This window comes from Hippichthys cyanospilos, chromosome 7 (genome assembly GCF_059441005.1).
Source record: "Hippichthys cyanospilos isolate Australia breed blue-spotted pipefish chromosome 7, RoL_Hcya_1.0, whole genome shotgun sequence".
NCBI classification, from domain to species: Eukaryota; Metazoa; Chordata; class Actinopteri; order Syngnathiformes; family Syngnathidae; genus Hippichthys; species Hippichthys cyanospilos.
In genome coordinates this window covers 15,878,965-15,905,819 of record NC_142375.1, presented here as the reverse complement: position 1 = coordinate 15,905,819, position 26,855 = coordinate 15,878,965, and the positions used below count along the sequence as shown (strand labels likewise).

The following is a 26,855-nucleotide window of genomic DNA, read 5'->3' as shown; positions in this document are numbered from 1 at the left end:
ATTCCTCCCTGACCACGATATTCTATGAGGTTTTGAGTTAAGTGGGAAATTTCTAATTTGGCGTTCGGTCATTTCACTGCTGTACGCAAGTCGGCACCTAATGTACAGCAGGGTACGTGTAGCAATTGGCAAGAAATCTGAAGTGTTAGTGTAAGATGTTCAACAAAATGTTGAAGAAGCCAAACTAAGACATTTGGAATTTGAACCCCTGACCATCTGGGTATGTGGAGCCTTGACACACACACACACACACACAAACACCAACAGACATAGGCAACACGACTCCTCCCGCTGTGCTCCGTCTTATCCTAATGGGATTGTCACGGTGGAAGTATCCCAATAATGAAAATAATTAAATCAGCAAGAATGCAAAGAAAGGTTTGAGCTCCTCATGCAGGGAGCAGCCCTGACTAGACTGAATACACTCCCCCCACTCCTGCCTTCCACCCAGACAGAAAAGCTCTGGGGGTGTGGGATGTGGTGGCTAGGAGATTTGCCAAAAGACCCCAGGAGGAGGAAGGTGCCAGGGTTGGAAAGGAAGATGTAAGTCAACAAACTGAAGAGCATATGGTGTTATAGAACTGTGGTTCTGAAGCTTTTTTTCAATTATTTATCCCCTGTAAAATATTACGCTTACAGTAGCGCAACAGGTCCATTCAGTACTATATATGGACAAGGACATTGGGACACCTGGCCATGAAACATGGAAAGACAAACAGGAAGTTATTCTATGGACATAGTTGCTCCTTCATTTTATGGACTTTTTACTAAATTGATTCAGAGAAACTTAAGTCAGGTCACACACTGATAATAGATTCGGCCAAACTGTCTGCAAATTCATGGAATAAAACTCACAGCCAACTTGAGAGTCTCGACCAAGCTTTTTTTTGATTATTGATTTGATTAAGAGATGTGCCACATAACTTTTGTCCATGTTGGGCAATTCTGTGCAAGAAATGCATAAAAGCCGTGGGAACATGGAGGTAGTCGGCTGCAAAGATTCACATTTGTCTTTTGCATGTTTTCTTTGCACTTTTTTCATATACTTACTCCCCATCTTTATACAAACATAGCTATCATGTTTTGCTAAAAATGACATTTTTTTTAACACAACATCGTTTTTGACAGAATTTCCAAATGGAGTGTGTTGTGGCATTATTTGACCAAGCAGAACAAGTAACAACCATGAGCTCACATCTCTTTTCTTATCCCCTTTCTTCATCCCGCCTCTAAAGCCCCCCTGTTCCCCCATGACCCCCATTACTGCTCTCCTCCCACATGGGTCCTTTGAACCTGCACTCTTTTTCTTGCTATCCATCCCACGCACGCCCTCCTTCCCTGCTCTTCATCTGCTCCATCTCCTCTGTAATTTTCGGAACAGGCATACAGCCCCAAGGCCCCTTAGCTAATGTGGCAGTATCCTACATCAGACTGGGGGCTTGTTTTTTCAGTTTTAGGGAAGTGAGATGCCCTGGGACAGTTTGTCTGAGGCCCGTGTGAATAAATGACAGGCTAGTTGGACGAGAAGCAAGTTATATATACACGAAGAAGCCTTTGAACTCGCATGCTCAGTAAATAAGCCTTTCCTGTCTATATTATATGTACTGTGACCTGTGGTTTTATTGGCCTTTTCAGACCAATTAGTACTATATCGTAGGATAGATAGCAAGATTATGTTTAACAATGTCAAATTGTAGTTCAGCATTTAATGTAGGTATTCTATTACTATTCCTCATCTCCAGAGAGGATCGTGCTTGTTGAGAATTTGTTTAGTTAAAAAAAAATGTTTTTAAAATCATCATTGTGTTCTGTTATCTAATTGTGCTTTATTTAGGTAAATCAAGAGAAACACATTTTTAAAACAAAAACGAATTCTGCACTATTGTGTTTATACAGTGACCTACCCCTACTTTTTGCTCATAATTAAGGTTCATGTACCTCCAGTGCGGCTCAGAGCTTCCTGCACGTTGCAGCCATTGTGGTGCTACACTGAAAGTGCATAAACTTAAAATCAAATTTTCCTGTGAAGTCGTTTATTGCAAAATCTCATGTGAAAAAAGATTGCCTTGAAATACATGCTATAGCAGGACTTCAAAAAATGAACAGCAAACATATTGGAGGAAGATTCTACTATTAATCTTTAGGACTGCATTTGTAGTGGTATCACCAGGTGTATTTTATTCAGCAACTTAAGAAGAAAGATCCTGTATTGTGTATGCTCTGTTTTTTGTTTTTTTGTTTTGTGGTTTGTCCGTCTGAAATAAAACAGGATGTTTCTATTCTTTACTAATGGCAACACAGATCTGAATAAAGTTTAACAAAATAAAAGTATGTGGTTTGTAAAGGAGTCATTATCGCACAATTTAGCAATACCGTGCTTTATGTTCCAACGAATTTGGTTTTGAAAAGAAAAAGTACTCTTCCTGTCACCGCATTAAAAACATTTAATAAAACGTTATCGTTAACGCAAGTGTCTTCCTTAAAGTATGGTTTGCCACCAAACAGCTTCATATCCTTGATTGATTGAGAAAGATTGTGCAATCATTGGTAGTGTCAGCCATCTTTTGATTTGTCAGCTTGAGTTGACATGATTTCTGCATAGATGCCGTTGCAGGCTCTTTTTTTTCTCTTTCCCGCCATCTCCATTGTCACCAGATGTCAGTGCCTGGGAACAGAAGCAAACAATGGTCACAGAGTGCCAAAGGGCAATTGCTCAGGGAGGGGTGACATCAGTCTGTCATCTCGCAGTTTTGTACTCCACCAGTTCTGCCAGTAAAACAGTGCTTGATAAGTAAGTTGGAGCTGTTTTAAATGTCTGCATCCAACACTCTGACTGAACTATCTAGAAACGGAACATAAAGGTGAGAATTGAGATGTGCAACAATAGTTGCATCAGCAGCGTTTGGGTGAGGAATAGGGTGGGGTGCGCCTGTCTAATGTGTTGTTTGGATACAGTATCTGAAGGAAGGGCTGAGAATATCCTGGACTAGAGATAATATGCAGGAAGCCATTTCCCCAGTGGCTACTCAGTTTGAGTCAAACAAAGGCAAAACCTGCTTACGATCTTGATGGAAGACAGATAAGTATCTTCATTAGAAAAGCCTGACAAAGCAGGGGCCCACACAGATCACAACTCCTGGGAAAAAGAAGCAAACGGGCCGTAGTGTCAGCGGCGGTGTCAATGTGAGGTCAGTTAAAGAGGCTGACACTGCTTTGTCACTTTCACCTCGTCATTTTTCCCAGAATAAGCCTCCCCTCAGCTTCACGTACGAGGCTTGGAGCACTCAGCGAACATATACGAGCACCTGTGCTTGCTCACAGTCTGTTTACACAGTGCTAACATAATATAAGTAAAAGGGAGCAGCGTCTATTGTGCTGCATCTGGGGGCAATTGCGCCTCCGGACCTGTGAACGTAAACGGCAGAGAGCCACCATGCCTGGGTTGGTGAAGAGCCAAAGAATTACATAATTGGCCTGTGGAGGGAACAACAGCAGGCCTGACACGTATTCAGTGTTTGTGTGTTTAGGCTTGACCTCCCACCAAGAAGAAGTACCACATGACAAAGATGAGGACAGGAGCGAGAGGTTAAGATGAGGGTTGCTTTCAGGGCCCTTGTTAGCTACACCATGCAACCACATTATGACAGAGGCCGAAACAAAAGAGGTTGATTTAGGACTGTGTTGCTCTCATTCTCAGGCTCAACTTTTGTTCTTTTGTATAACTATTATATATATATATATATATATATATATATATATATATATATATATATATATATATATATATATATATATGAAGTACTAAAGTAATTGATTAATTTAGGTAATAAGTAGTAAAATGATTGATTACTTGAGGACTTAGTAATCAGTAAGCAAATTAAATAATACTTTCTGTGGAGACTGAAGAAACTTGGCATGTCAGCAAAGATTTTCAACAATTTCTACAGATGTACAATCCAAAGTGTCCTCTTCACCTCCATCACAGTCTGGTATGGCAACTGCATAGCAAAAGACAGGAAGGCTCTCCAGCGTGTGATCAAGTCCTCACAGCGCATCTGTGGATCAGCCTTACCCTCACTGCAGGACAATAACCACACCAGATTTCTGCGGAGGACATGCAACATCATCAAGGACAAGACACAACCACAAAACGCTCAGTTTGAACTGCTGCCATCAGGCAGGCGCTACAGGAGCGCCAGGGCCAGGACGGCCAGGCTGGCAAACAGCTTCTACCCACAAGCCATCCGGATTCTCAACAAATCCCTCACACACTAATCTGCCTCTTACTGCATGCATAAATACTATTTTGCACTACATGATATTTTGCAGTGTATTATTAGTACCATTGTGTCTGTTTGTTGTTTTATTGCTATTTATTGCTATTTATTTACTTGCTCGATTATGGAATGTAGTCTGCTGCTCAGGAAGTGAACAGAATAAGAATTTCACTGTGTGGCATAATAAGCGTATACATATGACAATAAAACTCTTGAATCTTGACTCTATATTAATTTATAAAATGAATGATTCCTTTTATACTTAATTATCTAAAGATGTGATTATTAAGCATTTTTTTTATCTCCCCCATTTTTTTTCCTCATGTAACAAGTTTCATACTATTGTGGAGCGCTCCACCATGGCAAATACCGTCGGGCCTTGAGGTCTTGTCTTCCCCTGACAGTAATTGTTGAATGTATCTTAGACGGCTCAAGATCATCACGTCAAAATTTCATCGCCTTTCACTGCAGGTAATGAAAACAAAGAATAAGGGTACCTGGTTAAAGCATTTAGTATCAGTCATTTTTAAAATCTACATTTGAAAAAAAAGGCCCAAAAAGATAGGAATAAATACTTGAGACTTAACTCTTGTGTAAGTATTTTTTTTTACCCAGCTAATGTTCATGGTTCTGGTGGACCCGCTAGAGTGTTTGGTCTTCAAAACAACATAATCATGTACTTTTTTGTTTGAATACTCAACATGTTTATGTCATCCCAATGACCAGTTATTTTAAAAGCATATATGGCTTTGGATGAAAACTGAAAATGGATGTGAATGAGTCAGTGACTAAATTAGACATCTCGTCAATTATCTGTGATCTTATTCGGTTTCTATAAACATTTTAGGTTGCATTTTTAATATTCCTCTCATGCTTGCTCAGTGATGGTGGAAGTGCCCATGATGAATGTTGCCTAATAACACAGGGAAAAAAACACTCACTGAAATGGTCTTTGAGAATGATGTAAGTCATTGACATTTGTGAAAATGTGAGATTTCACAGGAAGCAATAAAAGGATGGAAGAAAAAAAAGATCCATTATATTATAGTCGGTCGTTTTATGAAGTCAATTTGTCTTCCATTCGGATGATGTACAAGATTTGAGGGTTTCATTTAGTGGGAGCACTCTATCTTGAAGCAATAGAGATTGCATGAATGACGTAAAATGCTTCAGCAAAACAAACCAACATCGGATTTAAAAAGATACACTTAAACACTAAAAAACTTTCTCTGTGTGCAATGTGAATTTTTCTCAACAGGAAATTCAGAACTCAACCATCAAGAATGTTTTCTGTGCTAAAAAAGCGTTTTGATGAAGTCATTAATTGCTTGGTTTTTTGCTTCTTTAAAAAGTAGTGTGTTTGGTAACATTGTCTGCTATCACCTTTTTGGATATCTGTTATCGAATAAGCATTTAAAATGCGTTTTAATTCACTATTACAACATTTTGTGAAGCTAAAATGAATACTCATTCCTCTTTGACAAAAAATGTGCTATCCTTTTTTTCCCCATCTCTCGTGTTGTTTGAGCTCTGTGGCTTTGCGGCTAAGGCTTGTCCCACTGTCTGACAAGGGAGTTGCCTCATGATTAAAGCAAAGTGTTTCCTTTAATCGTAGCAATAGCATGAGGCGTGTTTGTTAAATTTTTGTTCGTGGGTGTCTCCAGACAATGCGTCTGTTGAATTCGCATAGTCCAAACCCCCACTATCTCACAAGTCTTACCATTCACATATGTTCCCACTGTGAACACAGTTGACTACTGAAACAAACGTTGCCCGTCTTCTTTGCCTCATTCACTGTTCATTGTTACATTTTAAAACACACTGCGTACTTATACGAAGCTAAGAATTTTAACACCAGTGCAGAGCATCAAACCTGCAACCTGGCAAGCTGGTCTCTATAGTAATAATAGAATGAAGTTTCAAGCAATACTGTGTGTAATGTTGCTTTGCATCTACATATTTGCATGTGTTTGGGGTGCCTGGTTGTCCACACTGAATTGTGAAGATTAACTTCATTGAAATGTAAACTATGGAAAGCAAGAAACATACCATTGCGGCAAAGTGGAGTTGTGAAAAATCTTGTATTGTCCAAAGATAAATTGCAATAAGAGGATAAAATAAGATTGAAGTGTGTTTTTAATTTGTGAAGGGCGAACAACACACATTGTGGTTTCAAATTGTTGAAAATAAATCTTTAATCAAGAGTGTCTTGCATTCGTGTTCCAAAAGCGCTTTACAAACCAGTCTGCCGTGGTTCTCCAGCAGGAATCTCCTCAGGAATCACCTGGATATTACCAGACATCCTGATTGAGAATTGAACCCCCCCCAATACCTTATGTGTAACGTCAGTAGGCTTAACCACTATCTTATCCAGCTTGAAGAGGTACATTCACAGTATTCAATGCTGGTAGGCAAGGCATATATAAAAATCTCACCCAGAGTGAATTCAATATGCTTATTAATTTTTTGATTCATTATTTCATTCCTACTATTCTTTCTGGTAGAAATGAGAAAATCTGGCTCTAATTTTAACATACATAATACATTTGGACCACATTGGACGGGTTAAAACAACCCAGTTTTCAACAACTACTTTTGAACTAAATTTGGATCCCATTGAATGGGCTAAACACAACCTTATTATCAACAATTACTTTTGGACTAAGTTTGGGTCATATGACACAAGCAACAACACAACCCAGATTTCAATGACTCTTTCTGGACCAATTCAATGTCCAGAATACTTCTGGTGCTTGATGGAACAAAGCTTTGGCTCTGTGCAGATATACACCACACACCACAGCGGACTTGCACCAGTCATGAAAATAGAGCCTCAGAGGTTCAGTAAATCTTTCTGGAATATCTGCCTTTACAGTATAAATTTACAGTATATGTGCTCCTATGCTGAAACACTGTGATCCCCCATTAGTGCCCTTCAGACTGCAGGAACCTATCAAAATCTTCCTGATGGAGATTTTGTACTCCGCTCTTTCACACTTTAAAAGATACCTACCGTGTTGGGAAAGTTCCACTAGGGTCTTCCAAAGATGTTCTGGTTGGAAAGAGTTCTCGTGAGGCGACTCTGAATGCTTATCCCTCAAGTGGAATTGTTTTCAGAAATGTGTTATTTACAAAAGCGCCCATTTTGAGTCACAGTGGTGCTGTTTTCCAAAGCAATGCAATTTTATCACTTCCATCATAGGTATGCTCAAACGGGTTTCTGTCTTGACTGCCGGGGTTTACAAAAGGTGGATGAGGGACCATCAAAGATTCCCCTGTGTGTTGCACTTAAAAGTTTCTGTCTGTGTGAACTTTACATCAAACGAACACCGGCTGCTACTAGCACTTTGAAGTAGCAAAGACTGGGGGGTTCAGCGCTGAACACAGACCTGCCTTAACACGATCTGGTTGAAAATGGACTCAGCCACAATATAAACAGGTCTGGTGACAATGGTACAGGATCAAGGCTCAGGATGTAATTGCACTCATTTCTATGACATTAAGCTAGATGCATATTATGTTTACTTTATGGACAGTGAGTTGCTCTCTACAAGCAGTATTATAAGCATTTGTCTAAAATAACAGGTTGTGATCACAAAGTTGCCTGTTTGCAAAACTAGGGCTCCTTATGTCCAAATTGCTGCTTTTCTGCCTCATTACATCATCTCCATTTAATGTTCTGCAAGCTTATGCTAATATGCAAGTCTGTCGATCTGTTAGGCTGCTGGTTGTTAGCAGATTAGGTACCAGAAGCTAGTGAAACGTCCCAGAGTGGTGTGTGAAATAATACCAAGTAATTAAAAAAACAGTGCTGGGGATCATATACTGTACTTATTTACTGTAGATATTATATTGATCTTTTTGGTGTCACCAATACAGCTGACCAGTCACACTTTGGCCCCCGCTCACACTGCGTCCATTTGCTCTTCCGTCGGCTTGTGCTGCAATTCCTAAGTAATGTTGCATTCTTAGCCATGTACACAAACTCAAATTTGTCGGAATGACGAATCCAAAGTCACTGGATGATCTTATAGCAATTTCTTTTGACAACATAGCCAAAGAGTTATGGCACTCAGGCACTGTGATATAATTTTAAAATCGAATGATTTTTTTTTCTTAATTCATAGTCCATGAACACAATATTAATCAGAATATATTTTTTTAATTAAAAAAATGACTGCTTTCTTCATAATGTTAAATCAAAAAGTGAATCAGTAAGAAAATTGAAACACGTAGATCTAAAGCTGTTAATGAAATTAAAAATCTGTGCATTTTGTTTGTTATTAATTGAACATAATTACAAAAGCTTTTTGTGGAGTTTTTTTTTTTTTTAGATTTTTTTTCCGGCAAAACCCAAGATTATATTCAAATTCAAATGTCAAGGGGGGCACATAATTTTTTCATGGGATGTTCACATGAGTACCAAGACAGTAAGCACATTTTCTTTCATTAAAAACCGTCTTCCTCTGTCATTCTCAGTGTTGCTCCCACATTAGCAGCGCACCGTCTTACACAACCAGTCTGAGTCCTCAGAAAGTTTCATATGTCCATCTGTTAGGGTTTGTGCATTTGGTTTGGGACTCAGTTTAAGTAGTCCAAGGATTTCAGAGGTAAATTCTCCGTCAACTGTAAAGTGACAACCTAAATATATATTTTTTTCGCTTAAAATGAAGAAAAAAGCAAGGAAACAATGACCCGAATAGAAAGTCAGTCATAAATCAAAACCAGAGTGAATATAACTGCAATAACCGAACCACAATATTGAAAACATATTTACAGTATAATCACGCTAAGCGAGTTTCTGTTAGGGTTATACAATATAGGGTTATATACAATCACAGCAGTAAACACTCGATAAAAAAATATAAAATATAACATGCATTCTTCCAAACGTCAAAGTATACAGTATACTGAATCCATATATTTCGTTGTTTCATATTGTTGCTCATTCCACTTTTAAAAAGTAAATATTTCCGTATTTATTTGTTTGTTTCAGAGGAGTGAATGTGTTTTATCGTGTTGCATGATCACTGAAAAAAATATTTATTTACCACTCGCTCGCTAAAAACTGGATTTGTGAAAAAAGTCAACTTGGCTTGCATTTTTGTTATTTTTTTCACTTACTTGGGGTTTCCTAGAAACCTAAAGATTACGACTAGAGGACTTGCACACGTGTGATTTACTTGCAACCATGTTATTAACCTATGTTAAAATCTACGATCGTGTCTCGTGTGCGTGTACAGGTGAGTCGAAACGTCACAGCTGTTTGAAGGGGAAAAAAAGAAAACGTCGACGTGCACAAGGACCAGGCAGAGCTCCTTCACAAGAGGGGGCGGGTTTAAGTTTTCCCATGGTCCAGCATCGACTGGCATTGGCTGCTGCTCCACATTAGACAGCCCGCATTCATAAAAAAAGGAACAGGATCCATCTGACACGAACAGCTTCCACTGGAACAAGTCTCACAGTTTCTCCTGTGAAACCACGCAAACCCACAAGGGGAAAAATGGCAAAAAGTGTGAATCACCGGAGAATTTTGAAGAGCGAGGAGTTCTTTTTTGATTCCGAGACTTCTGTCTTGGATCAGCAAGACTTGGAGATGTCCAGTTGTCCTTTCAATGACGTCTTCAACTCCAAAGACTCCCACATGGATCAGATCAACACTTTTCTGAAAAATGTGCAAGTTTTGCTGGAGGCTGCTCGCTTTCTCGAGAGCGCCGAGAGGAAGGACGGAAGTGAGTTGATGAGTGCTGTGCGGTGTCGTTTTGCATTTGACTACCACACTTCAATCGAGAGCAGTCAGACAACAAAGAACTGAGTTAATTCAACTAAGTACTCTGCGACTACGAGCATCGCCTGTTTGCGCTTTGTCCATGCTCACAGTACTGATGTTGCGTGCAGTATAAAGCTGTTACACCGTCGTTATAACCTAGATCCTTTATCTGCATTATCTGCACGCGATCCTCACTGGAGCGTTCTTGTGTGCACGTCTCCGCGCAGGGAAGAATCTGTCATTGATCTGAGTACAGTTGAAAATAGCAAAATGTGACATATTGATTGGATGAGTGGGTGTGCATGCTGGCTCCCACTCAGATGCAATACATCTGACCACATTGCAGCGCACTGCAAGTCACTTCTAGGATGATGTCATTGCGCCCCCGCAGAATGTCATAAAAAGCCTCCAACTCGCATGAGCAAACGTGTGGGACAATGCGATACTGGAAGCAATGCGTTTACAAAAACGAAATAGAAATTATTTTTACATTGCGCAGGTTGTCCTGAACGTTCTTTATGTGAGCGTGTACGCGACTGCTTGTTCTGACATTTTGAATCGATACAGGAAAAACAACCCTAAAATTAGGCTACTTTTAGAAAAATAACCGTGAAATGATCTCGTACAGTTCCTGATATCTCTGCAGTTCCCTGACTTGTTTGCTTCCTGCTATTTGTGGGCGTGTCGATCTGGCTTGCACATGGCGCAAAATCGCTCTCTGATTGGATAACGGCGAACTCAGCCCCCCAAGTCTGTCAAAGACATGTGCCAATCAAAGAACCTCTCAGCACCTATGTCACGTGTTGCTGGGCTCGGCTTTGTCTGTTAACCGCGCCCCTTGGTTATGGTGTCTCATGGGACTTGTAGGCTTTATTCTGAATAGCGGCTATGGACCTCTATTATCAAGTCACTGTGGACAGTATTTCTAATAATCACATGATCTGTTAGTGTAGTGTGCTTTTTAAATTGTAAGACTATAATATATATATATATATATATATATATATATATATATATATATATATATATATATATATATATATATATATATATATATATATATATATATATATATATATATATATATATATACTGTGTGTGCGCGTGAGCGCGTGTCTGCACTTAAGTGTGTGTGTGTGTGTGTATATATGTGTGTGTATAATTGTTTATATATTTTTTTAATTCTTTACATGCATATAAGAGCACAACTTCCCTTTATTGAATTTTTAACTCAACGTATCATCATGAGGCGGCTATACAGTTATATTCAACTGTCTCTGCAAGTAACTACACAGTGTTTCCGTTAATATGAGCGAAATTGTTTGACGATAAACTGGACAAACTACTGTAGAAAAAGACACAATTTCCCAGAACGCCTCTCTCTGTTCCCGGACACGCCTCCCTTAGCCCCCGCCCCCGAGCTGTGCAGCTATGGAAAGCAAACAGTAGAAGAGAAAGCAAGTGTGCAGCAGGCACTTGCTGGCTCCTGTCCCCCTCGGGGAATTTTTATATTATTTATATTTAATTTTGTAGCCCCCCGCAAAAGAAAACACACATCGTATTTTCATACGCTGTTTTTTTTCTACAATTTATAACAGCCAGGCAAAGGATTGGCAGGAGCTTGCTAGCTTGTCAACACTGGAAACACGATCTCTTCCTCCTCCTAAAAGACCCCGAATAAGATAACTAAACGTTTTTGTTTGTATATTTACATATTGAATTCGTTGCACTGTTAATCGAAGCACCGTCTTCCGATCGTTTTATAACGCTGTCAATGTTAAACGCTCTAAGAGCGACAAGGTGAACGACAGCAAGGCTCAGGAAAGAATGACGGCTGTTCAGCTAATGAATATCCAGCGACTATTGGAAGCCGCGGAATATCTGGAAAGGAGAGAACGAGGTAATTTGCACCAAACGACAGGATTGTCAACAGGAACATTTCGAAGTGTTGCCAGGATATGTCTTTGTGCAGGGGAGGATTTACCTGCTGCGTGTTTACATTCATTTATCCCACTGATGTTTGAATAGATGTGTTGAAATTCGCTCACAGCTAAATGCTAACCAAATATGTTCTTCCAACAGAGTGTGAACACGGATATGCTTCGACTTTTCCTTCAAATCAGGACACAAACTACCAGAGGCAAAGGAAATTCCGAAATAAGAAATTCAGCAGTAATCACAATAGGTAAGAGGATCCCGGTGTTATTGACAGTCCTTGACAACAGTTATTCTGTGCTTAATTACTATGGATGGAAACGTTACTAGACGTCCATCTATGCTGTGTGCGCTTAGGGGCTGGAAGCGTGGAGGGCTCTCATCAGCTGATTGTCTGCGATGCCCGAGGCAAGGGATCGTGGTAAATGTAAAGATTCTAAAACGAAAACCGTCCTTGTTAGTTTGCACCCAATTTTCCTGGAAGTGTTTTGATAGTTAACACAGTGGTTTTGCTCTAAAGCAGGACCAACAGTAGGAGGTTGTGAGGGTTGTGGTATTATTGACCTAATGCTGCCGAAAATTCCACTATGTGACTAGTGTTTGCACTGCTTAAAACTTTTATGATAATCAACTGCATCATTAGTTAGTTACACTTGCCTAAACTAATGAGAATAAATACATAGGGAGTGTCTAAACTGGTGGTCCCATTTGCGGCCGCCATTATTTTTTTTTTTACAGCATTAACTAAAAATAACATTTGACGCCGCCCCAAAAGCTAGTTAACAATAAATGCATTGTTTTTTGTTTTTGTTTTTTTTACTGTGGCGCTTTTTGATATTAACTCTTAAGTTGACATTTTACATGGCCTGCAAAGCTAGTTTAAAAACTACTAACTAATTAGTGTTATATACTGTGGTGCTCTTCTAAACATGCAAAAATACAAAATATTATAATTTGTGCTATTATTTAGGAATAAAATAACAAATTGTCTTCTAAATTGTGAATAAAATCATCCAACTTTAGACGCAACGATGACTTCATCCACTTTGTGTCAAGCTCTAATTTATGAGTATATCACATTTTTGATCCTCAAGCAATTTTTAAAGTGGATATCTTACTACAGGTTGCGATGCAGTTGATGGTAATCATATGTTAAAGATTTTTTTTTGCATGACATTATATGTCACAGTATTTTCTGTTGACGAGTGACACTTCTAGTAGGGGAAGCAAATCTCCTGATGAAGACCCAATGGCATTGTGGTCTCTTTGGTGCAGAGCTGCTTACATGAATTTGTCATTTGATCGTCATACATCAAACGAATGCCCCACTTGCTCTGAACTCTTTAATATTAATGTGTGAGCGGGCAACAAACAGGAACTGCGCATTACTCATCATCAGTGCAGAATGCTGCCTACTTCTGCATAGCAACAATCAGGGTCATAATTGGTTTGAGGCTCTTCTCATAACCCTTAAACAGGATTTTTTTTTTAAATGCTCATGATGTGTACCATGTACAGGTTTTTGAATATACAGTAAAAGTAGAAAGCCTTTATATGTGGAATAGCACTGCAAATATGCAGTCTTTTCATACCGTGTGTGCACATGAGATTTTTTTTCATGAGCGTGATCTAGCAAGATGGTGTTATGAGTGCCAGCCAGTGTGTTGAACCACGTCCTTGATTTTCATGTTATTTACCCTCCACAATACAGCGAGACATTTTGTGTAGTTTAGCAATGTCTCATGGCTTCTTTTTACTTTTACTTTGCTTCTATTAGCACCATAATTCCTTCCAGAGGGAAACAAATCATTCCATCCACAGTATATTCAGTCACACAAATGCATTTACAATTAGGTCAGTAACATAATCTTGTTTTGATTTTCATGTAATCAATTTTGCAGCGCGCAAAACATACATACTTACATAGCTTATAGTGCTACCAAATATTTCCAGAATTGATTTTTCTATCAATTATTCCATTGAAAAATCGAATATATATTTTGCATTACTGTGTCACAAAGGTATTTTTTATTGATTAGGGTTTATTAACGAATGAGTGTTTTGTTCAGTGATATCTTTGAAACAATCTTACACGAGAGTGATTGTTGTCTAATAGCATAGACTCAAACTTCAGTCCAGTCCTCGAGGGCCGGTATCCTGCATGTTTTCCAGGTTTCTCTCCCTACACCCGATTCAAATAATGAGCTCATAAGCAAGCTCTGTAGGAGCTTGAAAATGATCCTAATCAATTTAAACAGGTGTGTTTGAGGAAGAAGCATAAAAAAACATGCAGGATACCGACCCTCGAGAACACTGTTTTTAGACTGATACCAGTACAAGACTGATGAACACTTGGGTTGTCACCAATAACGGTATCAAGTACCAATACTATTAGGACACAAGATTACACAAAGTTTCCACTACAAAAACATTGACAGATCATTTTAAAAGCCTACCTATTTTTCTCTAACATTTTCTCTAAAATTTCATGAATGAATGGCAATTTTCTTTTCTTGTACTTGTAAATTATAGTTAAGTATTGTAAAACTGCTCCATGAGAGCAGCCACTTTATTGTATCGACTGCCACTGTAAGTAAGAAATAAGGCCATCTATCAGCCCAGTACCGATGCTTAGTATCGGTACTCGTCCATACAGTACATCATTTCATTCGCCATTTTCCAACTGATTCAGTGTGAATATTGTTTTCCAAAAGTAAAGCAGTCATTTGCGATTGTCAAATTTCGATAAGAAGTAGAAAACAATTGTCTGCTTTTCTGAAAAACTACAGAAATGAGATCATTCTTTGTCAGAGACGGAAATCATAAGAACATGCCAATTTTAAAATAAACGATGAGGTTGAGCAATTACGATAGGACAGACGGGTGGCTATAAACAATTATTTATTTATTGATCAATTTGATAATCAATTAGTTGCAGATTAATCAATTAATTATGACCCCTGCGGACATACTACATACACATTTGTTCCTCTTTGGTGTTGTGCATTTAAGTAGTTGTTGTGTCACAAAGTCAACATATTCAAACTACAGTATCTTATCCGTTTCCACATTTTAAATATCATGCTAAACTGTCATGAAAATAGAACATTGCCAATTTGCACAAACATTACATTTTGGCCTTCACTCATGCCTTCTCTCATCTGTAACATGATAATGCTTGAAGTGATGGGCTTATCTGACTGTCCTCACTTGCCTACCGTTTATAGCAGGGGTGCTTTATCTCATTGACCCACTCGTTTTCAGTGTCTACATGCACGTGCGTACACACACTTATGTGCTTGCACAAATAATGTCCTCACTAACCGAAGTAAGCGTACTGCAGTTGTGTATGGCCTGGAGCCAGTTCATTATCTGGTTTGCAGTATTGTTGAGGTGCAGACATGTTGCTATCTGATTCCGGATGAAGGGAAAGTCTTTGTGGTGATAAAGGGCTATAGGACAGCGAGCTGACTTAGATTGATCCCTGTGAATGTGTGGCTATATAAAGGATGGAGAGAGTGCCAGCCTCATGGCTCAGCTCTAAATAATGGCGTGTCTCTCAGAGTAATGGACAGTGTAGGTGACATCAGTATTCCGCCGCTTATTTTTTTCCCTACATATTTATGTGTATATTACCCTTGGTGATGTGCACTGCTCATTCCAAGTCGGAGCTTCAATGTTTTGCTTGATTTGATAAGCTTTTAACAAAATGGACTTTATTGCACGTGACACTGAAACAATGATATGGATGTTGGTGTTCAAAGCAACCTTGACACATTACAAGCACTATTACTGACGACTGTGAAAATTCTGGCAGAAAAGTTATTCTTGTACCATTGCAGCTTGCATAGAGTAAATGGAAGTAACGGCAAAATGTTCACAGAACTGGTTATTCTTGTTTTTTTTCAAATGGCCCCAAATTGGAAATTTAAAAGATAAATAAATGATAAATTTTAAAAAAGTATACAGAGGAATTAATTTATAGGTTGTGTGAATAGAGCCTGCCCTTGACTATAAAATATCTATTGATATTATTCACTCCTTTGAAATGCTTTTATAAATCAGTAGTTTAAACCTTAAACATACCATTAATTATTATCTTTTTTAGGTTTGGGCATTGTATGAATTTGGATGATTCCAGTTCCGGTTCAAATTTGTGAGCTAACAAGTTATTTTGTGGATAAAATCATTTACATGTCTCAGTGTTTTTTTGTTTTTTTTTTAATTTCATGAACTTTTTTACTTTGTTATTGTTCATGAACTTCACTATGAATTTCCCAAAGGTCTATTATTAAACCTCTGAATTGGAATTTTTAACACAAAAGTATTTTTTGGTAGCCTCAAAAATACAATAAGGTATTTAAAGCATGCTACTGAGTATCCATTGATGAGCTAACCTAGTATTGTTTTTTTCTGCAAAAGAAAAACTATTTATGACATGATTTATGACAACACAAATGCAGTAATTTAGGGCGTCACAAGGAAAATTATTTACAAACTATTCACTAAACTTAAGCGTTGAACTTGGTATTAAAATTTAGCACTGACATTTTAAAATCAGACCGATTCCAGAGAGGTAGAACTGGTCCGCTCAATTATTGATGCCCAACCCTAATCATGTAGGCTTAGAGCAAAGCAATACATGTTTGTAGTTAAAACTTTGACCTTGCCTCCCTTCTGCTTTTGAAGTTGATTACAGAAAATCATGACTAGTGATGTTTGATGGCAGAAAATAGAGCATAGATATAAAAAAAAAGTACGTGTGGCCCTAGTCATGCCACCACACCAACATCTACGATACATACGTAACAAATATGAACCACAACCAGTGTGCTAAGAAATTGCATGTCTATTTGATTATTAATTCAATATGATACATTGTGAATTACTAGGCACTCCGCATTATAAGATACATTCTCAATTATCATGTTTATCAGGCGCTCTGGGTTATAAAACGCACCAGCATATAAGGCGCATTACTGCACGTTAAGGGTAACAAACTGCAACAGAAAAACAATACTACATCGATACATAAGATGTATTTCCAGCCTTTGAGATATTTAAAGGATTTTAAGTGTGTTTTATCGCCTGAAAAATCTGGTAGTGTAGGGAATTTTACATTGACAATATATGACCCATTATTCCAAATGTGGGGAAAGCCCAATTAAAAAAAAAAAAAAAAATCAATTGTTAATGATCATGCTAATCCTGTCGTACAAGATGAGTTTTGATAAAAAATAAAGGGGCGGGAGAAAGATTGTATGTTGATGTCCATCCAGCATGTTACCATTTAAGCTCTTTTATGAGTCTGGTCTAATCTTACAGCAGCAAGTTAAAGCTTGCCATTGGTGGCCTTGTCATCTAAAATCATATCCACTGCCACAGCTGACTGCACAGCCACTCTTGCATACCTAAGTAAATGAAGTCTAATGCAGACATATGGTGTTTTTATTTGTCAATTATTAATCTGTGCAAGATTTCTTCTTAGGCAGTCGCGTAGAACAATGGCACGTTCTTCTGTCAAAATTCAAGTTACAATATTGATATATGTGATGAACCAAGCCTGTTTACATGCCTCAGGGGCAAATTACATATGTCACCCTCCTTCAAAACCAACACTCCTTGAGCTGAAGTGGAGTGCGTTTAGACATGGGGAGGGTGTTTTGTCTCCTTTCAGTATGTTGCCCCACAAAGACAGTGTTAGGGAGCATCTCATTCACATTACATTATTAACGGTGCACTGAACCCTGCTTGTTTCCTGCACACGGCATGCACATGTTCCTCCCACTCCCCTCAGGAGACCTTACATGTATTCACACACCCACCCCGAAAACACTCATGTGCACTGTCAACTTAAGTGAACGCAAGTCACTGTTACATTTGCAGCCCTACTGAGTAGTGTTGTGTATTATTGAGGAGGAGATGATAGTGCTCTCCCGCCTGTCATATTGATATTTGATGGTGCAGAGGATTCACAGAGCTCTACTTGAACTTTTTTGGAGAGTCTCTTCTTAATGATGTCTACCTTCTTCAGCAATTGCTCTGTGTACTCACTGAGTGTTATTGTTCATAGCCTACTGATGGGCGAGGCAAGCTGTCAGAATAACAACTTTTGCCCACCATATCCAAACCTAAATACAATTCAGTATTCCACTTAATATGACTTGCAATGGGAGAGAGTTAGAGACCTCATAAACAAAAGTATAATAGAGCATTCTGCTGAGAAGTTACAGTGCAAGGTAGTGAAATACAATATTCACATATACTGTACATCGCAGTATCATTAAAAGTCTGTCCATATGTAGAGATGGGAACAGAAGTCAGTAGTTTTTTTCGGTTTCTTTATATGGACTTGGGGTGTGCATCTCTCTGCAAAAGATAATGATAAGGTTTTTGATACAAGGAGTGCGAAGTGATTCAAGGGTGTTTAGATTTGAAGATTTGATTCGATTTAATGGGATTACGATTTGTTTCGATATGGTGCAACTCAGTTTGAAAGGGTGTGATGCAATTACATTTTTGTTGTCATTTTACATACGTTGTGGGGCGGCTGTGGCTCAGGCAATAGAGCAGGTCGTTCAGTGACCGAAGGGGCCGGCTGCCCAAATCCTGCTCTGCCAGTGGCGGTCGGCACAAAACGGCGCCCACGCCTCGACCAGCCTGGCCCAGGGCAGCTGTAGCTACACGAGGTAGTCCACCACCACAGATGTAGGAATGTTTGAGTGCCACAGAAAAGGGCTATATAAAGGGATGCTACATTTTTACATTTGAATGAACAGTAAATGTTGACACTTCCTTTAAAGCTATCGCAAATAAAAGATTATTTGATCCATATCTCGATGTATTTTAAAGTGGAATAATTGGATTTGGTTTGATTTGATACACACATCTTTTAAAGGGCCCACGATATGATATATTAAACTTTTCACAGTGAAACATATGCAGAGGTCCATATGCAGCGGAGCGCTGGAGCCTACCCCAGCAGAGTGAATGACGGAGCCAAAACAGGCGTTTTATTGACATTAAACCACAAAACGCACTGTTTTCTTTGCTACACTCGAACACATCGATGAACGATAGTGCTCTGGCTTCTTCAATACCTAAAATTGTTAAGACGTCAAGCTGCAGGAACAAAAACCTTTGCCACTTCTTTTTCTCGAACATACTGTGCTGTATATGTGAACAATGCATAATTGCATATTGAGATCCTCATAAATATTCTGTCTAAAAATCTATTTGTGTGTTCTTGCCTTGCAGATCCACACACAATGAGCTGGAGAAGAACAGGTGAGTGCACCCTTTTCTTCCAACACATCATCTTAAATCATAACACACTTCTCACTTGCACATACATCTGCATAATCAAAACTAGCCCCGTGTTTCTGTTTCATTTCTACTTTAGTCGTTATAAAGTACACCAACCTTTTTTTTTTGTTTATTTTTTCTTTTTTACTCCTCCCAAAAAACAAGAGGTATCACAAGTTTGGGATCATTTACAATTAAAAATCAAGTGACAAAAAAATGTAATGTTCAATTATTGCAAAAAGTTGAAATACCATCTTGACATACAGTTCATTGCTTGTCTTTACTTGCCACATACTGACAAAATGGCTGATTGCTTACTGCAACAATTACTGATTGAGTTGTTAGGGGCTTTCATCAAAGACAATATTAGCACACGGAGCTTCCCAAAGTAAAAGAAATAACTTTCAAAAAATCACTAGAGTTGTGTTATTCTCGAATATAAACTGTCACTACAAACAATCTCTCGTGGCTCGGTTTAGGTGTTCACATTTTAACCATTATCAGAAGCCAAGCATGAAGTGTGTCCACTCTGCTCGTCAAGTAGAAGACAAAAAAGAGCAGGAAGTTAGTGGCCCCATAGTAGCTAACAAGCAGCTCCACTGTCAAGTTTACTCATGGAATTTCGTGGACGCATCATCTATGAGTGATAACAACAACAGTACTCCATATGTTACGTACATATAAACATTATGCAAATGTGAAGGAAACGGTAGTTAGTGTTTGTTACTAATTACAATTACTAACCGGGTGGCATAGGCATATTTTGTTGGCGCTTAAATATTTACATATACTGTATATTAAAGATAATAAATAAGGTGTAGTTATGTTCACTCACTTTAACTCAGAATCGATAGTGACAACCCTACATCCAACCATAAAATGGGGTACATACATAGCTGTAGAAGTTCAATGACTGTTTAGATATTTTGCCAGCTGGCACATTATAGTCTCTACTTCATACAGTGTACATAAAAGCATAAAAGCTTCATGTTCTACATAAAACATGTCTTAATCTATCCAAACAGGTTCTCATTTAAGATGCTGGACAATGGGAGAGATGTGGTTGCTGGTGTCTTGAAGGCATTATCTGATTTGAGTTTACCACCCACTTGGGTGCTTGCTGGTCTTTACTATATAATGGCAGACTTCAAGAGTCAATCTATAAAGAGCTTCCTGTGACACTTGAAATAAAAGTGGCTGGACCTGCAGGATTTATAGTATATAGGAGAGAAGAGTGTGCTTTCCATTTCATTATCTCAGAGGATGTGGGTACATTGAAAGGATGCGGAAGGGTTGCGTCCAGTCAGTGTAATCACATATCACCTCGGCCCGTTGTTCTCACCATCTTCCTTGGCAGACTCCTATAAAACGACGGGAACATTGGATTCAGAGAGTTAAATATAGACGAGCTGATATGTCACCGTGGTGCTTTCGTGTGATGCCGCACATGGCAACGCAGTTGGCTGGCTACTCGCTCTGGCAGACAGTAGCTCCCATGCTAGTTTATTTTTATTTATTTTTGGGTAGTATTTCACTTCACAAGAATGGTTCATTGTTGTTTCACACAACCACTCGTGAGAGCTGTTTTTAAGCCCTTACACATTTTTGTTTTCATTCTTTGAAGCATTTTTTTCATCTCCTCTATGTCCTGCTTGTCCTTTGCTCATCTTGGCAGTCCTTTAGCATATTATAGTGCCAAAAGTCAGGTATCCATGCCGTCTTTGTTTCCCCTCTCAGTCTAAGAAAAATGTGTATTTCTGTTACCAAAGAAAGTGAGTAAAATTGATGTGGTAATCCATCTTTTTTGAAAGTGCACTTGTCAGAGTAATTCATAATCCCTCGTCTTTGCCAGCAGTTAATCCAATTCCCTTTCAGGACATGCCCCACAGTAAGCTATATGTATCAGCCAAAGTTGTTCACCCGAGTATATCAGGCTTATACCATGATTCTACTGAGGCAGACTTACAAGTTGTGAAAATGTTCCAGTCAAGCTGAACTCAAATTTATAATGCTGGAGTGAATGTGCTGGCGCTGAGATGCTTTGTCTTGCGTTAACTCCATTCCAAAATATGGCCAAAAAGAACTATCCAGTGGGTGTAGCATAGAAGTTATGCTGCTTTGATTGTATACCTTCAGAAAGCCCTTCTGCACTTCAACACTGAGCCTACATTGACATTTTTCACCCTTTTTATCTAAGGGATCGCCACTATTTCAACTCATTATTTCAAAAAGAACAATTACATTCAAGAGACAACTCTGTTTTTCACACCTTGGCTTTTTTAAGTACTGTAATGGTTTAACTGCTGTTTGTAAGAGAGTGGGATCAGACAAAACTATTTGAGTCAAGTGTCTTAATTCAGCTGTAAAAATGCATGAATATGTATGATAAAATTCAGTTACATGCCCAAAGGGTTTTTTTTGTTGTTTTTTTCAATTCTATTTGGAAAAGATCCAGATTGTTCACCCTTGTCGAAGGTCTTCACTCTACCGAGTGCCATTCCACTGTCAGTGTTTTTTCAGTTTGATCGTGAGAATTTACAGCCAATCAATACAAGGCTACTTGCTGCTGTAAATAACAAAACACTGCTTATCATTTGCCCTCCACTACCAACAGCTCTTCATTTTCATATTTTTTGAGGTCAGGCTTCAAATGCAGTCAATTATATAATCTTTCTCAGTGTTGGTGCAGATGCAGTGGCGGTTCTAGGAAGTTCGACATGGTGTGAAAAAAGGTTCATTTTAGGAGGTGAGGGACGGCAGAGGTTATACACACACTGGCAGAACAAGTATTACTTCTTTGCATTACAGTAAAACATGCTGGTCAATGTAAAACTAAGTTTACCAAATAATATATGGACATGAATGCCTTGGGATGCTTTTATTTTTATGTAACAACATGACTAGTCTTTGTACTGCAACTGTTGCTCCTGACCCCCAAAACAAACAAAGTTCTGAATCCATGTTCAACTGCAAATTCGGGTCAGAACAAACACCTAATTACACCGAAGCTGAAATTAACACGGGAGAAATTTTGACCCAACTCTGGCTTTTTATGTTTTTGATGTGTGATATCAAAGAAAAAGCATACAAAAACCCCTTAGGAGGCTAAAATATTGCATGGATAGTCAAAACATGCCGACTTTCAGTATGCCCCACTACCACCCCTTCTAAATGCTTGCAAATGGGAGATCGAGAGGTACACTCTATAGGTGTCAAATTTAGCCCATTTAACCCTTCTAAATGCTTGCAAATGGGAGATCGAGAGGTACACTCTATAGGTGTCAAATTTAGCCCATTTAAGGCTCATTGACTGCTATTGAAAATTGGAAATACAGTACAGAATTGTCAATTTTGGACATATTGAAAACCCAATGTTTTATAAAGCATTTCCCCCGATTTTTGCACGAATCCTTTCAACAGCAACTCGCAAACACCCCAAAACCACCGGGTGGCACTAGCGGCCAAATTATGACATTTACAAGCCTTTCGATCACTTCGATGATTGGTTTAGCCTGGACTCACATAATGCAAAAGTCTTCAAAACTCATAATACTATAATTAGAGCTTCATTACTATTGCTATTAGCGCATTTTTACAATTTTTGTACATGCAGGGGGTGTGCAATTGAACAAAATATGTATGTATTTGAGGATGTTATGACCTTTTTAAAGTCAGCCTAAGTTGAGTGATAATAAGGCCAGGCTAGTAAAATATCCCCAGACACCCAAGGGTTAATATACAACACCTGTTGCCAGTCTGTAGCAGCAGATTGGGCTCTGCATCTAGCATAAATTAGTCGCGAGCTAGCAGCTCTCGAGTGTTCCATATATAAACCATGCTACCTCAAATGTGCTGGATCAGTTCACTACTTCATCTCTTAGGCTAACATGTAGGGGGAGGGATTTGCCCAAAAATGTTATCATTTTAGAGAGAAAAGTTATGTGCTTCTTAGCACGGTAAATTTCAGTATAAAACATGTTGATCATCAGAACTTCATATGAGTCATTCAGTCATTGGCCATTCATAATTACATGGAAAAGTGTTCATTGATTCTTTGTTTATAATTATTTTCCCCCAAGCAAAAAATATATACAGTCAGCCCCCGGCTTACGAGCACCTTGATTTGCGAACAATTCGCCTTACGAGCGTGGATCAGGGAGATTTTTGTCCTCCGCTTACGAGCAAACCACTCGCCTTACGAGCATTCCAACTAACCAGTCAATGAGTATGTAGATATGTTCTCGCCTAACTGCGTCAACATATTCAGCAGTTGCGTCATCTACAATCATTAACAGATACTTGTGGCGGTAACGTGAACGCTATTGGTCTTACAACCTCACACTGACTGTCTCACTCACGGTGTCTAAATATATTACCATTTAAGTGTAGTGTTTGTACAGCTAAAGGGAAAAACAGCTGACATGAAATTAAATGTGCCGATTGCAGGACAAAGAATTGTCATTGGTTTAAATGTGTGTTTTTTTTTAATTAATTGTCAATACATTCCAACCGTTTAAAAAAAAAAGTGTGAATAATTATCAGTCAGTCAAGGAGACGCCAATATGCTATTGGTCGATTAAGGTCACCCGGTCTCACTCACGGAGATGCTATTGGCCGGCGTCACACGTCAATCACAGAAATGCCGATATGCTATTGGCCGAACGCCTTTATCTAGCTTGATGGGACAGGATGGAAGGAAGTAGAGAAAATGAGTGAAAAACGGAATGTTTTGAAGACTTTGCAAACTTTATCTGTTAGACATAGCTTCTAAAATTACTAGCAGCAGTAAAGGAAGAAATAAGAGGATGATGTTTTAGTATCTCCGTGATTTGCACCATGACTGAAAGAGTTACTGTAACACTGTAAGACCAATAGCCTACCTGCGTTGCCGTACTAACTCAAGACGTTGAGCTCTGCACCCTGTTACCGGTGGTATTACAGTGCTATATAATGGTTGCTTGACAAAACTGCATGTCATGTTAATCGGCGACCTCCCGACATGCTTTGGGACAGCGCCGTTGTTGCAATTCTGTGAGATGAAACCAACAGTGAACTGACGCTCGAACACTCCGCCTCCACCCAGCTCAATTCACGTCGGGAAAAACAGCTGACATGAAATTAAGTGTGCCGATTGCAGGACAAAAAATCGTCACAGGTTTAAATGTGTTTTAATCAATAAGATGTCAATACATTCCAACCGTTTAAAAAAAAAAGTGCGAATAATTATCAGTCAGTCAAGGAGACGCCAATATGCTATTGGTCGATTAAGGTCACCCGGTCTCACTCACGGAGATGCTATTGGCCGGCGTCACACGTCAATCACAGAAGTGCCGATATGCTATTGGCCGAACGCCTTTATCTAGCTTGATGGCACAGCTGGTTGGGATGGAAGGAAGTAGAGAAAACCCTGACTGAAAAAGTTACTGTGACACTGTAAGACCAATAGCATATCTGATTTACCGTATTGACTTCGAGCATTCATCTCTGCTCATCTCTGCTTATCTCAGCACAAGTCATGTCTTACCAAAGGTAAAAGTCATTTTTCCTTTGTATTTGTTATTTAATGCAACTGTACAGTAGATTATGTCACTCAATATTAATATATGTATACAGCGTGATGATTTTACCTAAGGCTTCTGCGCGCGTTGCACGCATTCACGAATTAACATGGGTTTGGATTGCCCGCTATACGAGCAATTCGAGATACGAGCGTAGCCGCTGAACGGATTAAGTTCGTAACCCGGGGGCCCACTGTATTTTTTTTCAATTTGAATACTCAATATTAGTTTGGAGTTACTGTACGATATCAGAAAACCAAAATACTCTATAGCTGAGCCGTACAATAATGTTGCATGAGTTGAAATAGTCCCACATCATGTGCAGTTTGACGTGAAGAGTATTTGTATCTCAAGCACACCCCACAACCCGTGTCATTCGTTTACATTGGTTCTGTCAGCAAAGCGTTGGCCCTCACTGATAACCTTTATCATTCTCTGTCATTTTGAATGTCTTTGAAAGTCCACTGTCACATGAGATGTATCTGTGACATTACTGCGTACAACAAAATACATACTTGTTATGGAGCTATGACTTGACACTCCAGTACGTGTAACATTTTCTTATTGGTACGTCTTCTTGCTGGTGCCTTTATAGAAGTGGGAACTGAAGTGAGCTTTGTTGTGAGGGGCCTCGGGGTTGGATGAGCCTTTAAGCATGAAAAAGCCTGGGCTACATTTTCTGTGGCTCTGCTAAATCTTGCTGTTCTCTGCCCAGTGAGTGCAGCCTATTCTCAGGCCTTGCTGCAAGCCCCGGGACTGGGACCATTTGTCCTGACCAACGTGACGACTTGTAAGCTTTTCTTGGCTCAGAAAAGCCGCTTAAGGGGCTTGATCTTTAGTCTGGTGAGCCCAGCTAGAGCATGTACACGTGTTGGGGCACGTTCATCATCCCCCTAACAAATGCACACAGAAGCCACCCGGTGCTATTCTTTAATAGCCTAGCTTGATGCTGGATTAACCGACAATCGAGTCAAAGGACAAGGAACTAAAGGAACTAACTGACAAGCTGATGGGATGAGCAGAGAACTAGTCAAACACACCTGACTAAGGGTTACTTAAAACAGCATACAAGGTTAATCTATGCTGCCTTGTGTGCCAGTGTGCACAGTGAACGTTGACACCCTGTAATTAACACGATGAAATATGAGCCATTATTAGGTTTGAGGATATGGCTGTGACTTCAGTGCAGCTGAAACAACGCTTGGGGGATGGTGAAATTGAGTTGGGGATTCCATTCTTTTTTTTTTTTCGTTGTTCCTATTTTATTCTATTATATATTGAAGATGTGCATATATATATATATATATATATATATATATATATATAGGTGTATGAAATTTGTATGTCTCTCCTGATTGGCTTATTGTTTTGCCATTTTGCCACCTAAAGTATGCACATTCTGGCAGCATTTATTACAACAGTATAATCAAAATGAGCAGGGCTACAACTGACATGATGTCAGCAAACTGAAACCCAGGATTTCCAGGGAAACGTGTATCTTTAAATAATTTATTCCGGGCTGTATGGCAATAGGGTGTTTAGTTTCTGTCACACTGGTTTGTTCAGCATATTCCATGAAAGACATTCTGTCTGTGATGCTGAAAAATGAACAAAGTTGCCATTACATACTGTTCAAGGGAGCACTAAGGTTCCTCAATGTCCCTTCCTCGGGTAGTTTGTGGTGTTTTCTACTGAAACAACGAAATCTGTACCTTGAAGAGATGGTTGGGGGCCTTTGTGCAACAGAAAATGAAACAAGGCAAAAAAGAAAGGAAAATAGGATGCTTGCAAAAGAAACAAGACTCAATTAGACTAAATCTGACTACAGCTTCTATTTTTAGCTTTACAGCTGGGGCAACGGGGAGAAAACACCACTGCCTTCTGACCAATCACATAGGTTCGCTGTGCACCAATGAGAGCCTTGTAATAAATGAGTCGTGAAAAAGGTTGGCGCTTCCTATTCCTGTTAAACTGCCTCTACATGCTTCCACTGACAGTTGCAATTAACAC

General features: G+C 39.0%; 1 protein-coding gene across 2 annotated transcripts in view; it reads left to right on the top strand.

Moving 5' to 3' along the window:
* The first annotated feature begins 9,596 nt into the window (after positions 1-9,596).
* mxi1 (max interactor 1, dimerization protein) overlaps positions 9,597-26,855 on the top strand; it is a 38,929-nt gene continuing 21,670 nt past the window's right edge. The window contains exons 1-3 of one of the 2 annotated variants that reach the window (XM_088420425.1): positions 9,597-10,009; positions 12,130-12,232; positions 19,240-19,269. In XM_088420425.1, the coding sequence (XP_088276551.1) occupies positions 9,781-10,009; positions 12,130-12,232; positions 19,240-19,269 (362 nt within the window). In that variant the 5' untranslated portion in view covers positions 9,597-9,780. Of the gene's footprint in view, positions 10,010-11,521; positions 11,948-12,129; positions 12,233-19,239; positions 19,270-26,855 lie in introns of those variants that run through there. The other variant, XM_088420426.1, reaches the window with a different exon arrangement.